The sequence below is a fragment of the Harmonia axyridis genome, chromosome 2 (assembly GCF_914767665.1).
Source record: "Harmonia axyridis chromosome 2, icHarAxyr1.1, whole genome shotgun sequence".
Taxonomy (NCBI): Eukaryota; Metazoa; Arthropoda; class Insecta; order Coleoptera; family Coccinellidae; genus Harmonia; species Harmonia axyridis.
The window spans coordinates 11,430,942-11,454,621 of NC_059502.1; the positions used below are offsets into that span (position 1 = coordinate 11,430,942).

The 23,680-nt window shown below is 36.1% G+C and overlaps 2 protein-coding genes across 3 annotated transcripts in view; both read left to right on the forward strand.

Moving 5' to 3' along the window:
* The window catches only part of LOC123673873 (neurocalcin homolog), a 95,350-nt gene that overhangs the window by 58,578 nt on the left and 13,092 nt on the right, over positions 1-23,680 (forward strand). The window lies entirely within an intron of this gene.
* LOC123673871 (neuronal calcium sensor 2) overlaps positions 1-23,680 on the forward strand; it is an 83,661-nt gene that overhangs the window by 58,298 nt on the left and 1,683 nt on the right. For both annotated transcript variants that reach the window (XM_045608597.1, XM_045608598.1), the window contains exons 3-4: positions 10,013-10,156; positions 14,705-14,833. In XM_045608597.1, coding sequence (XP_045464553.1) covers positions 10,013-10,156; positions 14,705-14,833 — 273 coding nt within the window. The remainder of the gene's footprint in view (positions 1-10,012; positions 10,157-14,704; positions 14,834-23,680) is intronic.

Sequence of the window (23,680 nt, forward strand, 5' to 3'; positions counted from 1 at the left end):
GTTATATCGGTTTTAGTGTACGCACTTCCTTCCACCATGATGGTTAGATTGCACGAAAACACCAACCCCATAAGAATCGGTAGAGGTGTACGACAGGGGGATACTATGTCACCCAAATTATTTATCACTGTTTTGGAGAGCGCCTTCAAAATGCTTGAATGGAGCGGAAAGGGTTTAAATATAGATGGCTTGAACTCTACAGATCTGCGCTTCGCGGATGATATAGCTCTGTTCGCTGACAACCTACAATATATCAGGAAAATGTTGGAAGATCTTCGGAAAGTATGTGTTCAGGTCGGGCTGAAAATTAATATCTCCAAGACAAAATTCATGACGAATCTGGTCCCTAGTGCAAATATTGCCATTGGTGACCATGATGTGAATTTGGTGGATAGATACATATATCTGGGTCATGAAATACGAATCTCGAGAGACAACCAAATATGCGAGTTAAAAAGAAGAATAACGCTTTCTTGGGCTGCGTATGGCAGACTTGGGGGTGTGTTTAAGAGTAACCTCCCGGTTTGTCTGAAGGGTATTTGATCAGTGCATTTTGCCGGTTATGACCTACGGCGCCGAAACCTTAACTCTAACCGTCATATCTGCTAAGAAGCTCAGAGTTGCGCAACGTAAGATGGAAAGATCGATGCTCGGTGTGTCTTTTCGTGACCACGTTAGAAATGAGGACTTACGGGTGAGAACAGGAGTCACAGATGTTATTTATCAGATAGCTAGGCTTAAGTGGAACTGGGCTAGGCATGTGGCACGGATGGTAGATGGACGATGGACAAAGAGGCTGCTCGAGTGGAGACCAAGAGCCGACAAAAGAAACAGGGGAAGATCTCCCACGCGATGGACTGACGACATCAAGAGGATGACCACAGACTGGATGCGGAGTGCTCAGAATAGAGGACAGTGGGCAGAAATGAGAGAGGCCTATATCCAGCAGTGGATTCAAAGGGCTGGTTGATGATTGATGATGATGATGATGACTTCCTTCCACACTTCCACAATTTTGATGGAATATGATGTGGGTCTTCTGTTTGGCCGTTGATCATAGGAATTTAATTTGTGCCATCTAATCCTAATGCGCATACCGAATTCCACCAAAATCAGAAAGTAGAAGGCGAGATATGGAGATCCCATACCATACCAAATTTCATTAATATCGGATAGTAGTTGTGAAAGATGACATTATTAGGTACAAAAATTTGCGGACACACATACCGACGGACAAACATGATAGAAAGGCCTAAAATGTATTTTGCTAGTGAAAACTTTTAGATCGAAAACATTTGTTTCATCCCAGAAGTTATGACATGATGTTTTTTTTTCGGTAGACTATAAAACAATTCATCATCACTTCTAATAGATATTTTTATCACTCTACACATAGATACTTCTATAATTGCAATTCGCTCTTCACCTATTTGGTTTCATATTGAATATTGTCCTAATTAAGGAATTTTAATGCAGTTAATAATTAAATCTACCTCATTAAGCTTCCACTATGTATTCAACGAACTGTCTAATGATTACTTGTTGCCAATATGTTATCCTATCCAGTGCTAATGGCCTATGAAGTCGAGACACGTTATTTTTAAATGATGTAAAGGCCAATTAATCAAATTCGTATTAGAATTCACCTGAATATTCAATTCATAGCGGTTTTCACAAACTTCCATTGTGGGGACTTAAAATGGTCTATCGAACAGTGCCTACCTATATTTGAAATTAACCTGAGATATCCACAGAATGGAAAACAGGTTGCCAAATATTGAATTGAATCAAATTTGCAGAATCCTATATTTCAAATGGAACACCTCAATACCTATCTTATATATTATCGATTCATAAGATGAGTGAACAAAGGGTCAACAAAGTTCATTTTACGGATTTAGTTCATTAACGAAGTTAAATATTCCTAGCCTGAACCTACCCTGAAATTTTCAAGTCCCTAGCGCATTCCATTCGAGAATAATCGCGTATAGGGCGATGGTTTGGATGTACATAATTAATTTTGACTTCGATTATTCACAAGAGAGTCAAACCAAGTAATTTAAGACTACTTTCAGCTCGAAATTCGAAAATTAGAGACATTTGGGTAAAAAGATAACCTACCGTTCCTCTAGAACAGGGTTCACCAAGTAGCTTAATTGTAGTTCCTTTTGAAATGAATGTATTTTAGTCACTTTGTAATAGAAAAAGCGAGGAAGCTTTGTTATAAGCAGTAGCTCAGTTGGTGGAGCACTGGACTAGTGATTCGGAGGTAGCGGGTTCGAGTCCCGCTCGAGGAGGTACTTTTTCCGGAATTAAAAGATTGTCTGCTTACCAATATATTATTTTCTTCTAGAGAATACCGGGGACTTCGCATTTCAACGTTTCCAAGTGTGTTTTGACCACTTTCGCAACATGGGGTCGGGCATTGTCATGCTGCAAATCATGTCTCTCGTTGTATTGCGGGCGTTTGTCTTTCAATGCTCGGCTCAAATGCATTAATTGCGTTCGATAACGATCGTCTGTGATAGTTTCAATCGATTTTAACAATTCATAATACACTACGCCGAGCTGGTCCCACCAAATACTGAGCTGACCTTGGAACCGTGAATATTCAGTTTGGCCATTGACATAGAAGCATGCCCGGGATATCCCCATGATATTCTGCGCTTGGGATTATCGTAATGAACCCATTTTTCGTCTCCAGCCATAATGCGAGGCAGCAATCCCTTTCGTCTTTGCCTTGCAAGTAGCTGTTCAGAAGCAAACAAACGCCGTTCAACATCTCTAACCTTCAGCTCGAATTTCGTGTGCTCATAAAATATTGCTTGTTGAAGGGAAAAATACAGTTGAAGCAAAATCTTGGCTTGTTGAAGAGTTTCCGGGGTCTGCATCAGGAAAATCAACCATCATTGATTGGTATGCTAAGTTTAAACGTGGTGAAATGAGCACCGAAGACTGCGAACGCAGTGGACGCCCAAAGAGGCTGTCACCGACGAAAAAATCAAAAAAGTTCACAAAATAATTTTGAACGACCGTAAAGTGAAGTTGATCGAGATAGCAGACCTTGTGAAGATATCATCTGAACGTGTACATCATATCATTCACGAATATTTGTACATGAGAAAGCAGTGTGCAAAATGAGTGCCGCGCGAGCTCACAATCGATCAAAAGCAACAGCGTGTTAATGATTCTAAGCAGTGTTTGAAGCGGTGTAAGTGCAATAAACCTAAATTTTTGCGTCGATATGTGACAATGGATGAAACATGGCTCCATCATTTCACTCCGGAGTCCAATCGACAGTCAGCTGAGTGGACTGCACACGATGAACCGAATTCAAAGTGATGAAAAACACAACAGTCAGCTGGCAAGGTTATGGCATCAGTATTCTGGGATGCGCAAGGTATAATATTCATTGATTACCTTCAAAAGGGCCAGACCATCAACGGCGATTATTATTTAGCGTTATTGGATCGTTCAAAGGATGAAATCGTTAAAAAACCGCCTCGTTTGAAGGAAAGAAAGGTGCTGTTTCATCAAGACAATGCGCCGTGTCACAAATCAATGAAAACAGTGGCAAAATAGCATGAATTGGCTAAATTGGCTACGAATTGCTTTTGCATCCACCGTATTCGCCAGATCTGGTCCCCAGCGTCTTTTTCCTGTTCATAGATCTCAAAAAAATGCTCGCTGGAAAGAAATTTAGCGCCAATGAAGAATTAATCGCCTAAAGTGAGGCCTATTTTGAAGCGAAAGACAAATCGTACTACAAAAATGGCAACAATGATGAAGAATAAAATCGAATTTTGCCAAAAAAAAATGTGTTTTACTGCTAGACCGGGGACTTTTCAATTGGCCTGTTAAGAAACGTCAAAAAATAATACAAACTGTTGCCATTTCAACCATTTCAAACCGTATCATCCCTATCGGAAAACCCTTATTTACTTCACGTCGTTGAGTAAACACCATCTGATCGATCGCTGTTCACGATAGGAAGCTCTGGCTCACATACAGATACGACAAAACCATTGAATATCGTTGATATTTCCCATATATTTCAAGGTTCTCCCATTCCACATTCAACAATATCGATTTCGCATTCTGTTCAAATCGTCCCCATACAGTTTTTAATAAACCCGATCCCGAGCAAGAACAAGAGAATAACAACCCTTCGCAGGAGGCGGGTTGCTTTTGTGATCGAAAATACGGGATCCGACGTCGGGGCTGTTCATTGAATCCGTATTCTGCTGCGATATCGGGAAAATCGGGGCGAGCAGGCTGGAAAGGGAAAATATGTCTGTGTTATATCAAACAAATATGGCGCGGAGCTCTCAGTTGGCTGCGATACGGTATTGTGACGGATAGTGTCGCTATAGGAATGATAATGCCTACCTGGATTGAATTCGAATTAACAAACAATGATGTCTGGCTGGTTCGAGGAAACGTTATATGAATTTCAAAGTAAGGATGTGTCGTCAAGGGATTTTTCCTACAACTGCTATGGAGAGAAGCGTGTTCTTCATAGCTTACTCAATTTCAACACTATGTATTGCTCATACTGTGAGAAATAATATTCCACTCGGCTCTTTGTCCACACCTCGCGTGGTAGACCAATGAAATTGTGCGTTTGAGAAGTTGTTTCTATGGAAATGCAAGAAATGAACAGATATTTTCTCACGAGTGAGAAAAGGACTTTATCCACATTTTGCAAACTATACTTTTTCTACTTACTGAACAAATTCAAATAATTCAAGTAATGTACCAAATTCAATTCAAAATGGCCTTCGTTGACAGTATCTGTAATATTTTTGCATTTCCGTTTCTATGGAAACGCAAAAGCCCAATTTCATTGGTCTACAAAGCGAGATATGGGCAAAGTGCCGTGTGGAATAGTATTTCTCACAGTATGAGCAATACATAGTTTTAGAATTGAGTTAGCTATGAAGAGTACGCTACTCTCCATAGCAGTTGAAGGAAAATTATAGTGTGCAATATGTGGAGAATTAGTATATTGTGCAACAAGTGGGAAAGTCCAATTTTTCGCCTTAAAGGCGAGTGCCGCAAACACACGAGTGAGACTTTCGCCACATGTTTCACACTATACTTTTCCTACAACTGCACAAATTTCAATAATTCAAGTAATGGACTTGATTCAAATCAAAATGGTCTTCGTTGACAGTATGTGCTAATTTATTGCGTTTCCATAGAAACGACCTCTCAAAAGCCCCATTTCATTGATCTACCAAGCGAGGTGTGGGCAAAGTGCCGTGTGGAACAATATTTCTCACAGTATGAGCAATGCATAGTTTTGAAATTCGGAAAGCTATCAAGAATACGCTACTTTCCATAGCAGTTGTAGAAAAGGTCCTTTTCTTACTCGTGTGTTTGCGGCACTCACCTTCCAGGCTCGTGTCAACAAAAGTTGGACTTTCCTCACTTGTTTCACAATATACTATTTCATTTTTGCGCGCTCGTTTTACTTCGACGCTAAAGCTAGGTTCACATGGTTAGTGAACCACTATCGTGGGATTCATTGTCGTGATTCACGAAAATCGAATAAAGTATACAGGGTGATTCATTGGTGAATAGGTGGAATCTAAGGGTAGATAGAGGACAATGCGTCGAGTCAAAATAACCCATATTTGAAGAGTCCATCTCTCTTTATAATAGAGATACAGAGTGTTTTATTGATTTTGTCAATTTTTTAATTACCCATAACTTTCGAACCACCATATATATTTTCATGATATTTGGTGCGTAAATTTGGTGATAAATAAGATTCAACCCGATAAAAACTTGTATATCGAAATTTCTTGAATTTGATAGGATATTCGAATAAAGGAGAAAAACTAAAGGGGGGAAGGTATTTTTCGAACTTCCGCATGTGATTTTTATACTTTCGTTTGACTAGTGGCGTTAATATTTTCACAAAAATTACCAGGAAATCGCTAAAATAAAAGAATATCAACACAGAATTTTCGTCTCTTTCGACAAAAAAAGAGCAAAAAATTGTGCTACACGCATGTAAGGTATTCCGTTGAAATTTCCACAAAAAATGCTAATTCTTCAAAAAAAATTGTAAAGTTTTAAACAATATACTGATAACTTGTTTTCATCATTTGAAGAAAAATGCACAAATCTATTTTATCTTTCACTTTTCGGAAAATCACAAGGAGCTTTTTACTCTTTACACAACTTCTAAATGCTTTTCATTCTATCGTTTATTTTATTGGTTATCAGAATAAAATGAGAAGGGAGAAAAATTCTTAGTGCCCTAAATTTCAACAGAGAAAAGAAAACCAACTGAAGTTTGAATTACTAGGTACGTATCCTTGTAAAACTCCCTTAAACCAGTTTTGAATGGAAGTGCGGAAAGAATAGCCAGAATGAAAGCAGTAAAAAAGAAGAACTTTGAATGATTTAAGGGGGTCATTTATTCTTCGTTTAGAATTACGGTTGGGGTTGCTGCCTCCACTCTGGAGACACTCATTTGCACTTCTATATTTAGCCATGGGAGATATTTCGTTCTAGTGAAATATTGCGTATTCAAATGAATGTGGTGTTTTCGGGATGATACTCTATTAGGTTTCTTTCATTATTTTTAGGTCTGAGAGGATATAAGAACTGAGAGGATATGAGAACCGAGGAGTATTTCACTTGACACATTTTCTGAGTAGCTAATATGTAGAGGGAAATATTTTCCAAATTCCTGCCAAAACTCAGTTTTGGTTCAAATGAAATTGATAATTGGAATATAAAAAAACTATTCCCTTCAAAAAATTGAAAATGTTCTGGTATATGCACGTGTGAATATTTTTGTGACGTTTCGAACCATCAATAATATTCGGGAAGGTTGTCAAATGATTTTATTTATTCAAATTACAGTTAGTATACGAACAATTAAAATTGAGTAGAATTTTTTACGGGAAGTAGTCGTGCTTGCCAAATTATCGAATATTTTCCTATCATGGACATTGTCGAGTCCGACCGCCATCTAAGTACTGTTTCGATTGCTCAAGAGCTGAAGATTGCACAGAAAACCATGTAACGGTTGTTTGTTTTCGAGGTATATAACTTTAAGTTGGCATTACTGTTCAAGATGGCGACCGATTTAACAGCTGTCAAGTGATTTATTCTCAGTTTGGTTTGGCAATTCATCATGAATAGACACACGCCTGAACAACGCTTGCAAATAGTTCAATTTTATTTCGAAAATAATGGTTCTGTGCGGAATACGTATCGCGCACTACGTCCATTTTATTTTGTTTAGCGATGAAGCGCACTTCTGCTTGAATGGCTACGTCAACAAACAAAACTGCCGCATTTGGAGTGAAGCTAATCTTCAAGTGTATGTCGAAACACCGTTACATCCAGAAAAACTGACTCTTTGGTGCGCTTTTTGGGCTGGTGGAATTATTGGTCCGTACGTTACAGTCAATGGTGATCGGTATAGAGCCATGATTACTAACTTTTTCATTCCTGAATTGAACAACCATAATGTCCAGGAGCTGTGGTTCCAACTAGACGGCGCAACATGTCACACAGCTCGTGCCACAATCGATTTATTGAAAGACACGTTTGGTGACCGCCTAATTCCACGTTTTGGACCTGTGAATTGGCCTCCAAGATCTTGTGATTTAACACCGCTAGACTACTTTCTGTGGGGCTATGTAAAGTAATTGGTCTATGCGGATACGCCACAAACCCTTGACCATTTGGAAGACGACATTCGCCGTGTTATTGCCGATATACGGCCACAAATGTTGGAAAAAGTCATCGAAAATTGGACGTCCAGATTGGACTACATCCGAGCCAGCCGTGGCGGTCATATGTCAGAAATCATATTCAAAATGTAATGCCACAAGATTATCTTGCGGATAAATAATTCATGTCAATCGAATAATCCATCGTTGTTTTATTGCAATTTAAAGTTCTATAGCTCTAAAAAAAAACACTCTATACATAAGGTTGATCCCAAGAAGAACCTCGAAGTATGGGTATCACACGAGTCAACTGAAACAAATCTCATGAACCGAATTTCCATCTACGAATCGCTGCTGAATCGGAACAAAATCGACCCATTTTTGAACCAGTTGGTGACTGGTGATGAAAAGTGGATCATCTACGACAACGTCAAGCGAAAACGGACTTGGTCGAAATGCGGTGAGTTGGCGGGCGGAAACGGTGGTCAAGATAGGATTGACGACCAGAAAGGTTTTGCTGTGTGTTTGGTGGGATTGACAGAAAATTATCTACTATGAGCTGCTCCTCTACGGCACAACTGTTTACTCGGAACTGTACTATCATCAATAAGACCTTCTGAAGGAAACAATTGCCCAGAAGCGGCGAGCTTTGGCCAGTACGAGAGGAATTGTGTTCCATCAGGTTAATGTCAAGCCGCACACATTGATAGTGATTCGCCAGAAGCTCCGGGAGCTTGGATGGGAGGTTCTTATGCCACCTTATAGTCCGGACCTGGCACTAAATGATTGCCATCTGTTCCTGTCCATGAGAACAATTTTGTTGGTGAAAAATTCGCTTCAACAGAGGCTTGTGCTAATCGACTTCCTAATTTTTTTGCCAATAGGGACGAGGGCCTTGTTTTTTGTGCAAAAACAATGGATTCCTTTTCACAACACCTCATAAATGAACAAATTAATTTTTCTAAACAACCCCAAATTCGCAAACATGATTTTTTTTCGTATAGCAAAAAAAAAACTCAATTTCAGAGAATCCCAAGTATAAACTTCACTCTTAAAATAATATGAATATCTCTCGAATAGCATATTCATTTTTGTTAACGACCTACAGTGCGCAAAGACTACATGCATAAACATAATATGTACGCCACCTATTTTTTTTCGATTAGCAAGAAAAAAGGCACTCAATTTCAGAGAATCCCACGTATAAACTTCACGCTCAGAAAAATATTACTCTTGAATATCTCACGAAAAGGCATAATCTCGGCAGGCAGGCCAATTTCCGGCATATAGCACGCACTGTGTATTTTGCACGAAACCATTCACTTAGTTCTTCCCCCTTTCAGGGCTTTGTTTTCCTTTCACATAGGTAAAGCTATGAAAATTTTCATATTGATTTTAGCCCCTCGGTTCCCAGCAAATTTTACTGAACATAAATTTCTTCAAATATAGCACAGGCTTCCCAATATAATTTTTTCAATATTTCCATTTACTTGGTGTTTCTGAATGAGATGCTGATACTTCAGGTTGTAAACCCTTGAGCGATTTCAAGATGCAAAGTTCGTATAAATTTATGTCTTAAACGTCTTAATTTTTTAACTATACATGGTATTAAAATTTGAAGAAAAAAGTTTTTTTATCATAACTTTAACAGCTATTTGTTGTGATCACTTTCAGCAGCTAATCTAAACTAAGTGTAGTTTTGTTTTTCGATATTCCATGTTATTCCTTTCATTTTCGTTTTAAAATTCATTAACTATGTAGTGAAATAATCAATTTCAATTTGATCCTTTTATTTCTTTTATCGTAAACCGTTGAGACGAAAAACAATAAAGATATAAAATGTATTCTTCAATGAACGATGATTTCGAGAATAATTTTTACTTTGAGAGAAAGCTGTAACGTTTATAGTATTTTTTCAATAATATCCAGTGTATATCCAGTACAAATTTTACAGGGTGAAAAATCTTAAGAAATGTAATCAAATAATTGCCATTGATGTTTGTCAAATATATATTTTAATATATCCAAAAGCTTGGCTGAAGCAATAAAGAGCTAAAATTGTTCAAGTTTGACTACATACCCGATAACCTTTCTGTTTCAAAATATATTTTAAAGTTCTTAAAAAACTTTTTCAATTGAAATATCAACACCCATTCACTCAAGGATTCTTAAGGATCATCATATTATCAAGAAGCATCCTTTATTTTATATCTCATAGTCTTATACAATCAGATGGTGATAGTCAGAACTAAGCAAATACCTATGCCTCCTATAGTGGTTGTTATAATAACGTTATTCTCTTTTCATTTCAGCAAGACTGCCCTAATGGTCGTTTAACACCAGCAAAATTCGTAGATATGTACAAGATGTTCTTTCCTTCAGGAAATGCCGAAGAATTCTGTGATCACGTTTTTAGAACATTCGATATGGACAAAAATGGCTACATTGACTTTAAGGTGAGTTCAGTGAGAAATAATTGAATTATGGGAATTCGAAGTATGTTTCATGAAATAAGTACTGAAGAATGTTACATTTCCAAAATCATTTTAATACATATTTTCCAAAACGGTTTCGATTCTTCACATCACTGACTTGTCTCAACATCTCAAATTTTACCACCATGTGCTTCAGACGATCCAAAAGTGCTTTAGTTTTACGAATTGTGATTGCAAAATTTTCACCATGTTTGTAGTGAATTTTAACAATTTCAATGCCTTGTTGAAGCGTGTATCGTTCAACTTTTAGTAATGGTGGAGTTTTTAATTGTAAAATGTCAAAATATTACAGATTCAAAAGTGACATCTGTCCAGATAGCAGGCTTTCTTAGAGAAAAAGGCGTTTTCAAAAATCCCTCTGTTTTTTTCGTTGATGTCATGTTTTAAAGGAGATATTGTAAATATTTTTTTGATGAATTTCGTCCAACTTTTTCTAGGCGCTATTGCCAATTTTAAATCGTATTTGAACAATCATAATTCGCACAAATTACAATAATACATTTATCTGTTAGTAAATAGCCATATAATAGTTCTCTGATAAAAAATTTCTAGATTAAAAGAATTCTGGTGAACCGAAATGACTACACCTCTCTCATTCTGTGAATTCTAGATCCTCTCTAGTAAAGGGTGTTTTTTTAGAGCTATAGAACTTTAAATTGCAATAAAACAACAATAGATTATTCGATTGACATGAATTTCATTTATCCGCCACGGCTGGCTCGGATGTAGTCCAATCTGGACGTCCAATTTTCGATGACTTTTTCCAACATTTGTGGCCGTATGTCGGCAATAACACGGCGAATGTTGTCTTCCAAATGGTCAAGGGTTTGTGGCTTATCCGCATAGACCAATGACTTTACATAGCCCCACAGAAAGTAGTCTAGCGGTGTTAAATCACAAGATCTTGGAGGCCAATTCACAGGTCCAAAACGTGAAATTAGGCGGTCACCAAACGTGTCTTTCAATAAATCGATTGTGGCACGAGCTGTGTGACTTGTTGCGCCGTCTTGTTGGAACCATAGCTCCTGAACATCATGATTGTTCAATTCAGGAATGAAAAAGTTAGTAATCATGGCTCTATACCGATCACCATTGACTGTAACGTTCTGGCCATCATCGTTTTTGAAGAAGTACGGACCAATGATTTCACCAACCCATAAAGCGCACCAAATAGTCAGTTTTTCTGGATGCAACAGTGTTTCGACATACACTTGAGGATTAGCTTCACTCCAAATGCGGCAGTTTTGTTTGTTGACGTAACCAATCAACCAGAAGGGCGCTTCATCGCTAAACAAAATAAAATGGACGTAGTGCGCGATACGTATTCCGCACAGAACCATTATTTTCGAAATAAAATTGCACTATTTGCAAGCGTTGTTCAGGCGTGAGTCTATTCATGATGAATTGCCAAACCAAACTGAGAATAAATCACTTGACAGCTGTTAAATCGGTCGCCATCTTGAACAGTAATGCCAACTTAAAGTTATATACCCCAAAAAAAAAATACCCGTTAAAATGTCAAAATATTACAGATTCAAAAGTGACATCTGTCCAGATAGCAGGCTTTCTTAGAGAAAAAGGCGTTTTAAAAAAATTCCTCTGTTTTTTCGTTGATGTCATGTTTTGAAGGAGATATTGTAAATATTTTTTTGATGAATTTCGTCCAACTTTTTCTAGGCGCTATTGCCAATTTTAAATCGTATTTGAACAATCATAATTCGCACAAATTACAATATATAACATTTATCTGTTAGTAAATAGCCATATAATATTTCTCTGATAAAAAGTTTCTAGATTAGAAGAATTCTGGTAAACCGAAATGTCTACACCTCTCTCGTTCTGTGAATTCTAGATCCTCTCTAGTAGAACGGTTAATTTTTCATAGTCACACAAGGCACGTCCGTTTTCGAAACGAATGTCCCATATATGAAACGCTTCATTGTAAGCGGCATTGGGCTTATCCACTTGTTCAAAGTCATTTGTTTGGTTAGTTCAGTTCGTGACTTCACCATTAATTAAAATTGATTTATGTTGCCCGTGATTACGCCTTGACATCTGAAATAATGCCTTCAGTATGATGGCCGCACGCTTTTGGTCCTCACAATCGACTTCATCGGATTAATTATTATTGTCAAGCGTTTCGATTCTCCTGCAGAATTGCCGATAATCAGATTTAGGAGGAGCATTCATCTTCATAATACATAAATGCCCCATTGACCGTCAGCATTGACCTCATTAATTTTGGTAATTGTTGGAAATCAGTCTTTTTGACTATCTTGTGGCAAGAGTCTCTATTGATCCGTTGGCTTATTGAGCCTCACTGAAGCATACAATGAATTATGGAAATTTTGCCTGACATTTATGGTACACTTATTCATTTTGTGGTTCTGAAAGTAAACGTAAATAATACACACTTTTATTTAGAATATCGATCAAATTTTTAGATTATCATAATATAACATTCGGACTTTGCTAGTATGTGTGGAACACAACAACATTTAAATGTCTTCCGCTTGATCTCTTACAGGATTCAATCCTTCATGAGGTAATTTTCGGCATTTCGGCAATAACTTGACGAATGTTGGTTTTAAGATCGTCAATAGTCAGAAGATTTTCGGCATAAGCATGATCCTTTGCATAACTCCACAAAAAAAATCCAAAGACGATCTTGTTGAGGATTCACTACTTGGCTTGATATTCAAGCTTTAAGTCAAGTACCTAGTAGTTTTTCAATGTCAAGTCAAGTATTTATTTATAAAGTACTTAACTCAACATTGAAACACTACTACTTGACTTGAAGTTGTGTTGATTTCAAATCAAGTTCAAGCTACTTGGCTTGAGCTTGAGCCAAGTAGCTTGAATGATAAGCCAAGCCGTGAATCCCTAATCTTGGTGGCTTTTCTTGCAATGAAGCCAATACAGGTAGAGTTGTTTTGCTTGTTGCACCACCTTGCTGAAACCACATTTTTTCCAATTCCATATCAATTATTATAAGTCCAAAAAAATTGGTAATGAGAATTTACGGTTTGAGTGTAACCAAAGAACCACAGGCCAATCACTTCACCAGAACAAATTGAACATCATTGTGGATGCAATGGTCTCTCAGCAGTTACATATAGTTACTGCCCCATTTGCGACGATTTTGGATTTTGCTTGTTTACACAGCAATTCAGTGAAAAATGTGCTTCATCGCTGAAGAAACTTAGATCAAAATTTAATAGGCATATATTCTATTCATTCTATGGTTAGCTGGCTTTAGTTCTTAGGTCAACTAAACCTTATAAGGATGGAGTTGCAAATCCATATGCAAAATACACCATATCGTGCCGTAAGAGAAGCCCTAATGCTGTGCGCACCGAGGAAAAGATAAATTTGGATCTTCTTCAACTCTTCCACTTACTGCAGCTTATTTTTGGTCGATGATGTATGGGTCTTAAGATATCAGTAAATTTTTTTACTGTCTTACCAATTGTACGGTCAGTAGGACAATTATGGTGACCATTATCTGCTCTTATTTAGAAAGCGTAGGAGTACATGTACAGGGTTTTCCAATTGAAGGCTTCATTTCAAATAACCCGCAACTGGGCAACTGTCACTTTTGAAGCTGTCATCTCGTGAAATTTGACAAGTGAAAACTAGCCATCACTAAAAATGAAATGATACACGCTTCAACAATGCATTCAAATTGTCAAAATTCACTACAAAAATTGTGAACATTTTGCAGTCACAGTTTGCAAACTAAAGCACTAGGTCGACACCTTCTCGGTCGCCAGTAATGAAACTGGAGGAAAAATTCGAGCTGTTGGGACAAGTTAGTGATGTGAAGAATCGAAACCGTATGTGTCGCTCAAGAACAACTGAGAATATTGCTACCGGAGCTCGTAATGTTGACTAAAACTCAGATTTGTCGATTTCTCGTGCATCTTGGGAATTAGAGTGTTATTAATGATTTTTATGGCCGGAATTGGAAAATTATTGATGAGGACGACGTTTATTTTCAACATGATCGTAGTACGCTTTACACAAGCAACGAAACAATCGCAATTGTTCAAGAAAAGTTTCCTGGTTGTATTATTTCTCGAAGTGATGATCACACATGGCCACCAAGATATTGTGATATAACACCTTTTGACTTTTTCTTTGGGACTAGCTAAAAGATAAGGTGCTGGCATACCTTCCATCTTAAAATGAAATAAACATGATGTTTCTTGAAAAATACTAGTTTTTTTTTCGATATCAAGATGAAATCTCTTATTGGAAAACCCTTTATCACCAAGAAGGTAACTCAAAAAGCTCCCAAAACTTCCTGACATCTCGTCAATGCTTTCCTCATTGTTTCTACTGGGTGGAACAAAATAAAATAGTAATAAACAAATCATCAGCTTACGGATTCTGTATCACAGCGTCTTATCGTTGTGGAGATTCAGGCATAGCATTGTCCCTATCTCCTTCCGTACCTTGAGAAAAGCTGAACGTTGTCATATTATTAATGCATGTCCCTGTTTACAGGAATTCCTGTTGGCGATCGATGTAACGTCGAGCGGTACACCGGAAGAGAAGCTGAAATGGGCTTTTCGAATGTACGATGTTGATGGAAATGGAGTCATAGATATTCAGGAGATGACGAAAATTGTACAGGTAAGTTTTTTGGGGCATAAGTTTCGGGAGAAAAGTGGAACGTTCGCCTTTTAAAACTTTTCTAGATGAAAGGTGGGAGTGGAAATTGAAATCTCTCGAATGCAGTATTTTTCATCTATGGAATGTTCTAAATGAAAATATGGGATATCTTTGAGGATCCTAGGCGCAGACAGAGTAAATTTTCTATGGTTCTGATGATGATCGTCTTGAAATTTCGCACAGAAAACTCCAAATTCCAATCCCATCGGTTTTTTGGACACTAACGCTCAAATGGAAATATTGTAAAGTTTTTTTTAATAAGCAAAAGCAATCATTCACTGTTGGGTTAAAACATAATAGTGCTGTGTTTGAAGTGGCGATGTTCTCCTAAATTACACAAGCTCTAAGCTCGGAAACATCTCACAGAAGCCTAGGAGTGTTTAGATCGAAAAACAAAACAACACATTTCTACCATTAAAAAAATGTTAAGAGGATTTGCTCAATCAACTTTAAAAAACTAGAATGAATGCATGACTTGAACATCTCTCTCCACAAGACCAACAAATGAAGTAAAGCTTGTACAACGATATAGTGTATTTAAAAAATTTCCTTTTAATCCTTTTCGGTTACTCAAAAAACCATGAAACATTCTAGAAGAATATCGAAAACATAACCCAATATTTTTTTGAGCAAGAAACTGATTGAGATGCGATTTTGAGTATTCATATGAAGCAATTTCAAGCTGATTATTTCATGAGAACCATAGAAAATTCGAAAAGAATAAGCGAAGGAAACTACCCAATATTTCCGTGATTACAAATCCAATCGGGTTGATATTTTGCCTATATATGTATGAAGAAAAACTATTTCATGATTCGTGCTGAATTTTGTGTGGATAGCGTAACCAGAAGCTTAGCAAATTCATAAAGAATATCGAAAAAATGCCACTTTGCAGATTAATTGAGAAATTGTATTTTATAATGATTGAACTTCGTAGGTACATATTTTGAAAATTGAGAGAGCAAGTTTAAAAGACTGAGTATAATAATATTGAAGCAAAAATATACAACATCAAAATGAAATACCCTTATGACAGTGATAACACAGAATTGGTTAGTGATTTCATGCATAGTAGCAAACTGCTTTCGTAGAGCTAGTTGTCCCAAGCGCCTATGTATATTAACCCTTTGCGGTACTCTTTGATTGACAAGTTAACTTACTTTGGTTTTTCGCAATCGTGCACATTATATTGTGTTTCTGCTAGTTCAGATAAATCTACCCCTGTCCAAGTCTTCAACATGTTTATCATTTTGATATATTCTACTAATTCCTCCTCATTTTGAGACTAATGTCTTGTTATTTTCTGTTCATCCAGCCGCCTGGGATGTTGATGTCCAACTCTTATACCATCAATATTCAAGTTCGAAATTGTTTTGTTACTCTAAACACTAGCAGATGGAAAGACAATTACTAAAAAATAATGTTCTATTTAGTTCATATTTCATTGACAAATTCTGCCATTGAGTAGGACACTATATTTCTCCCTTTGCTTAAAAGTAATCACTTCTCACTATCATATTCTATCCTGAAATACACAAGCGCAACGCTCACCGCATATTCAAAAATATTTAAATTTTTTTGGGATCCAAAATTTCATCAAAACCAGATCTTAGAAATTAGATAAGAATTTTCGATGTTAATACAAGGTTGTGTGGACATAAACCAAATCAGAGTTGTTCAGGATGTTCTAAAATACATTTTGTGATCTTGTAATTTGTTGATGATGAAATCTTCTCATTCCAAAAGTTATCACACATTTGATAGACTCGGAAGCAAAGAAATGGAATTTTGTGTTCGCAAGTCATAATCAAATGTGAAACGTTGACATAATAACCATAACATGTTTTATTATAATTATGTTGACAAAAAGTCAAGCTGAAGAATTTTTTTCTTCTGGATATAACACTTCTAATGTCTTCCCTTCGAGTATATTAACAGAAAGTGTGAACAACAAAATAATGAAATTCAATACGCGTTTGAAGATATTACAAAATATGCATACATAATGATTATAACATTATCATAAGTGATTGTTGTAGAATTAAAATTTTTCTAATCCTGTTTGTGTGCATTCCTTTTTTTCTGAGAATAATCGTGGCTTATAACGAAGAAATCATACCCTGAGAAATCGTGATAATTTAATACCTCACAAATAACCAAACATTCATACAAAGGTTTATTATTATAGTCTTTAGTATACCTAGTCTTTGTCTGCTCATTAACAAATCAAAGGATAAATATTGTACCGTAAGAATTTGAATATAACAACACGCAATTATTAAAACCACTCCAATTAACTGGAACAGGGATGTTGTTTCCTTGCATCAAAGAAACCTAAATTAACCTTATTTCCATGATACTCAAACCTCATTCACGCCTTTCAATTTATCTGCTTTTTCTTTTGGTGGGCTCACTTCCAACGTTCCTGTCTCGTATCTCCTTTAGATATTATATTTCCTCCGTATGTCAGTTGTCGTTATTTATGAATAAGAATGTTTTATTTTATGCTTTATCGAATTGATTACTAAAAGGTTTTTAAGGGGTACATCTTCAAAAACAAGTTCATGGAAGGAACTACACTTATTTGGTTTTATTTTTAATTCATAACTAGGGTTAATTTTTCAATTCTAATATTTACAAACTATAAACCCTCATGGAGCACCAAAAGACGTAGCCCTTTACTGTATTTCGAAGTATTTCAAATATGTTGTTTAGAGTTGGATAACGATTAGAATTTTAATCTAATGCTTCTTGAAAAACAGTTCTACCTCTTCATACTATGAATAATAAGTGATGCAAACTCTATATTCATCAATATATTCTCGATAAATATAATAGTTTTTTTGTAGCTTGTATTTAAGCTTTAGCTAATTGAGTTAAAGAGCCTTCATCATATTTTTCTAACGTCTTTGGATTGTTTTTTTCAAAAATCTAACCTGTTCGTTCTAGTCACTCACAATTCTGCAAAGTCCTATATAGGTCGTCCAGCATAGTAGATAAATAATCTAATATGAAAGATTTTCATTAGTTATCTTCACAATTTAAAGATACACTTATATCGTTGAGTCTGTTTCTTGATATCCACAAAAATGTTTACAATTCGTTATACAGGGTTTCAAATTAAGTTGGCATCTCTGCTAACTCCGTTATTATTGATGCTACGATGTCGGTTAAATGGGCAAACTAGTAGCATTTTTAGTGGTCTTCTCGATGCCGAAAACAACAAAAAATTGACAGTCGAGTTGTCATAATATTTCATAAAATGAGTGGAAAATGAGCGACTTATTTTGAAATATTTATTTCTTTCACTAGTACAAAAAATGTATTTGTTTTGGCGAATAAACCTCATTATTGTCTAAACAACCATTTTTTGTACTTATACGAATGACAATAGTTTGTTAATAACAGCAAAATAAGACAGTAAAAAGAAAAAAGTGCGCTGCGATGTGAACTCGTGAAACCCGTGATCATCATGTAGCACCACTCAATCGACACCACTAAGCTATTTGATATTAATAGACAAAACGATAATTTTCATCTCAAAGCCATTCCGCTAGCCGCATTCATTTTGTGAATCAATAATGTCCCAAAGGGCCCAAATATGTGTTCAACAAGAAGGCGGTGTTTTTGACCATTTACTCGATATTTTATAGCGCTTTATCGAATCCGTTTGTTATAAATGTTTCCTATTAATACAACTGCCTTATTTTCACCTTTAAGAAAAAAGTCAAATGAGCTTTGTTGTTGAGAATGTTATTACGAATCAAAATGCATGAAAAAAATATAGGGTGTTCCATTGAAAGAAATATCATTTTATGAAATATTATGACAACGCGACTGTCAATTTTTGTTTTGTTTTCGGCATCGAGAAGACTACTAAATATGCTACTAGTTTGCCCATTTAACCGACATCGTAGCATCAATAATAACGGAGTTAGCAATGGTGCGACTTAATTTGTAACACCCTGTATACCTAACTAAGAAGCCAAAAAAATGTTTCGATATAAAATTCAATGTAATGAATATTCGGGTAGATGCTGAGATTAGAAGGAGAATTTTAAGTTCGAAGCAAAGATTAAACCACTGATTTTCGAACACCAACTCCACATTTGAAAATCGGGCTAGACCCAACACAAAGTAATTGACCTCAGGTAGGAAAATATTTCATGCTATCTTGCACGACATGCCATAGTCAATAGCAGGTTTGTGACCAAAGGTAGAATTATTGCTTGAGATATGTTCCACTAAGTCTTCGGAAATACATGCAACGATATAAAGAAAATTAATCAAAATTATGTTTGTATACTCGTTCAGGTGGTTTTTCGAATTTTAGATGATTTATCAATAGTTATAACGATTGGTTGAATAGAAAATCAATTAATGGATTTCATGTTCTATAGTTATGTTATTTTTCTGAATGATTTCTTCATTTCTGAACATCTACGAACGAAAAATTAATGTCAAAGCGAAAGACCATCAATATCGTACAAGAACGGCCGAAAAAAACTTTGAACGCCCAAGATCAGTAAAGAGGATAGGCCAAAGATGTTGCACCTACATAGCCCCGAGACTTTTTCCCCTAGTACCACAAGAAATAAAAAATGTGAAGAATAAAATATCATTTAAAAGAAAATTGAAAAAATAAAATTACATAAAATAATAAATCAGAACTATTAATGTACACACGAATATGACAAAGAGAAATACAGAATATGACACACAAAAATCACGATTTCGACAGATATACTACAGGATTTTCGACAAATATAATACAGGATTTCGACCATTACCTGTGATGAAGCACACGTTTGTTTCACTTAAGTAGAAGATAATATATTTTGCGGTGTATAAAGAGTAAATTTTATGTACAGGGTGGGCAAATTTCGATGTTTTAGCACTACAACTTTTGAACCAGAGGAGATAGACAAAATCTGATACCCACTTCTCGATCTCTTTTTCTGAGAAACTAAAAAGGGTAGTTTTCGTTTTTGGCCACCTTCTTTTGTTTTCGAGTTATAAGCGAAAATTGGAAAAATGGCGAAATCGAAAAACAGTTATATCTCCGCTAATACTGATGATAGAGCTCTGGAATTAAAACATTATACAGGCACTTTTTTACGTAGAATGCAGTGGCGTACTCGTATTTTCAAAAGGGTTTTCAATTACGGAGCTATGACCCAAAGTTATGTTTTTTTAAATGGGAACACTAGATTTTTGTACCATTTTCTGAAAGTTTAATTTTTCCTGATTTCAAAAATATATAACATCGTATGATTCGGATCAATATAAATAATAGAAAATGGCCAAAAACCTCTTTTCACCTAAGAGTCTCAATATTTCTATGGTTTCAACTGTTGATGAACACAGAAAAATTGAGCTTTCTATAACAAGAGCAGTGTCCTTCCGTCAATCTGATTATTTCTATGCTTTTCACTTATTTCTACAAAATTCGAATCTAGATATGTTTTATACATTTTACAACTACAAGTTGTAGTGCTAAAACATCGAAATTTGCCCACCCTGTACAATACTGTGCACAGTTTATATTATTATGAAACTCTACAGTATTATAGAGTTTATTGAATGTATTTTCAGGAATAAACTCTCTTATTATTATTATTATTATTTATAACCTCTCTGAACAATGAAATAGATTTCCAGCTGAGAGAATTAATATGGTATTGTGCTAACTTCATACGAATAATAGTTTCTTTTCAATTTGATTATGATTTCCAAAACCCAAATTGATAACTCCAAAAGGATGAGTGAATATTATCAAAAATTTTTCAGTTTGTGCGACCTCGATTTTCACTCAACATCAGATATTATATATACAAAATTTGATGATAAGGCAATTCAAAGCTTCCCCAAACCTGCGAAATTTAAAAGAATTCAACCTCCAGTAGAAAAGTTACAAGCTATCAGTAGTGTCTCCTGGCCTGTTGAAGAGACAGCTTTAAAGCGCTTTTTATTACTTTTTAGTCTTAGTTTCTTGTCTGTCAGGAATCAATGTAAACGAAGAGGCCAAAACACTTCCAGAAAGAGAGCATGAAAACCTTTTACTAGTCCGGAACCTTTTCTAGTTATAGGAAAATGCTCCTATAAATAAGAGTTACGAGAAAAGGAAGAAACCGGGAGAAATACTTTGTTAGAATCTTCCAGGGATGGATAACATCAAAAAGTTCCTTACTGCATGATCCAAAATTGTCTGGATTTCAGTAGGAACATGGTCCACCTTGTCACTGGATTAGATACAGGGAAATGTCGCCTTAGGGAAACACCTAGAGTAATTAACATAGATAGAGGGAGTTTACGCAATTTTTACATATCCCCAACATGGTTAGGATTACATTGTCGGATTGTGAAATATTTTCAAATCCACAATTTTACTATATCGTTATGAATGTATATTATGTTGAATGAAATATATTTATTTGAGTGATTCCCGATTAAATATGCAAATTTGAATATTTGGAATCAGATATTTTTCCTAATTGTCGAATTCATAATATGTAGAATATTTATTATTTTCTGTAGCTACCTGCTCAAATCCAAGGTTTGGCTACTATTGCTCTCCTAAGTGTCATCCGTTGTTTCACGTCGTTTGGCGCGCTTGAAGTTTGTTTTCTGAATTCTTGATATATTTAGGTATTCATTCCAATGTATTTTGAGTTAATATGAAACGTTTATTCACTATGGGACATAAGAAGTGCGTTTTTTGTAGAGAAACTCGCAAGTTGATCGAAATATCGTATGCCTGATATGATTTCATTTCCGCGCGCTTCATGTCAAATTTGATTTTTCATGTTTGGGACAAAATTTACTCACTGAAAATTACATATGCCCCCTCTATCTATGTTTATTACTCAGGGGACACACCTAATGATAAAAGGGTTTATCAGAAACTGACGAGTGTAGATTCTGTAGGCAGAAGGAAGAAACTCATCATATTACAGAATGCCTCACCATTGCAAACCATCGAAAAAATACTTTGGATGGAAAGTGAGGACGTTACCTTCTTGAACCATTTTAGATACTGAAAAGCATTAGAACTCTGGAACTGGAAACTGGAAGTCGAACTGTAGACGTTGGAATCTGATTCCAAAAGTGATCACACACCTTCGAGAGACTGGAAAGCAAAAAGATACAATTTTATTTTCGCAAATCATCACCTTAAGAGGGAGCTCCATTTAATACAATGTAGATTATTGTTCAAAGAAATTTTGTGGAAACCCCATACAAATTCCGAAACAATAAAACGCCTAAAAATTATGAAAAATTCTACCGTTTTCTTCCATCTCAGAGCTGGTGCTGCAGCTAAGCATCTCTAAGATACCAACCGCTACTGAAGCTTCCTCATTTTGATCTTCAACGAATTCAATTAACGTTTCTATTGAGCATTTACAATATGCCGATTTCTCTATCAGTGCAGAATAATTGCAGTTCGAGATAGTTACAATTGAATTCCTAGTTAGACCCGTTGGGGAAGATTGGCAATCAATAGAAAATAGGCGTTGATGTGGAAAAAGTCGTTAAGGGAATCATAAAAAACTTTATACCCCGTAGCGCCAATTAGACTTGAAATGGGGCATCGGCGAAGGATATGAGATCATCCCTTTTTCGGAACAAGGATGAAAATAAATTTGACGGCGTTTTTATGAAGGGAATAAACTTTTCCTCTCAATGATTATATTGTAGGGGAGCTAATAGTTTTCGTGAATGCTGCATAGATATAAATTTTTTAGGGTAGTGACCTATTTCATTTGCTGACCTGAGTTTGACAAACATCGGAGAATTTCTTTATTTCAAATCAATATTTCAGGTTTCAGCATAGTTCTTCAACCTAAGTTCTAGGTATAGGTACTTTAATGTTGACCTAAAGGCACATTTCCAAGCATGAATCACAGCTTATATCGTCTCACGAAATATAAAAATAATAAACGCCTTTATTGGATATATGCATTCTACTCAGGGGCGAAGTCTAGCCTATATGGTTGACAAAATCAAGTTTTGAAAACATATCCAATCTTGGAATCATAGGAAATCTGTAGATATATGCATATATGCATTACCAAAATATTGAAGATCTGTAGATTTAGATTTGAGGGGATTTTTATTCCACCGCTACCTTATGGTCTATTGTGCTCCATCTGAGCTTTTCTCGCCACTAGTCTTCGTAGTCTACAGCTCGCTTTCCAGTTCCAGAGTTCTAATGAACTCCAGTATCTGAGATGGCTTCAAGGAGGTTTACTTCTACAAGTCTCTTGTTCAAGGCATTTTTTGCGTTGGCTGGCGATAGCTAGGCATTCCATCACCAGATGATCCCATGCAGAATCTGCATTCATCCTCATGAGTCTAGCAGATAACGATTGTGTCACCATCAACACACTTGATGATACGATGAATCTGGCTCGTCACCTGACAACCTCTGAGCATTTGAAATCGCATAGTGTTTAAGTTAGATTTTCAGCTTAATCATGTTATCTAGAGTGTGATGGTGAAACAAATCGACAACTGTCAACTGCCAGAAAAATTTATACCTAGTAGGGAAATAAAGGCAGCAAATGGTATAGTAGATTTCTTCTTCTTTCAATAAGACCAGGTCCTGTTCAATCTTCTACATTTCGCCATTGTTTGGGATCTTCCTGAGATACCGAACTCCAGCTGTCGTACCATCTTTTTGGTGGTCTGCCTACCGGTCTGCGTGTGTTTGGTTTCTGAGTTTTAGACCACTTTGCCCATTTGTCTTCTGGTATTCTTTCTACGTGATCTCTCCATAATCTTTTTTTCATCTCACCACCCTATTCT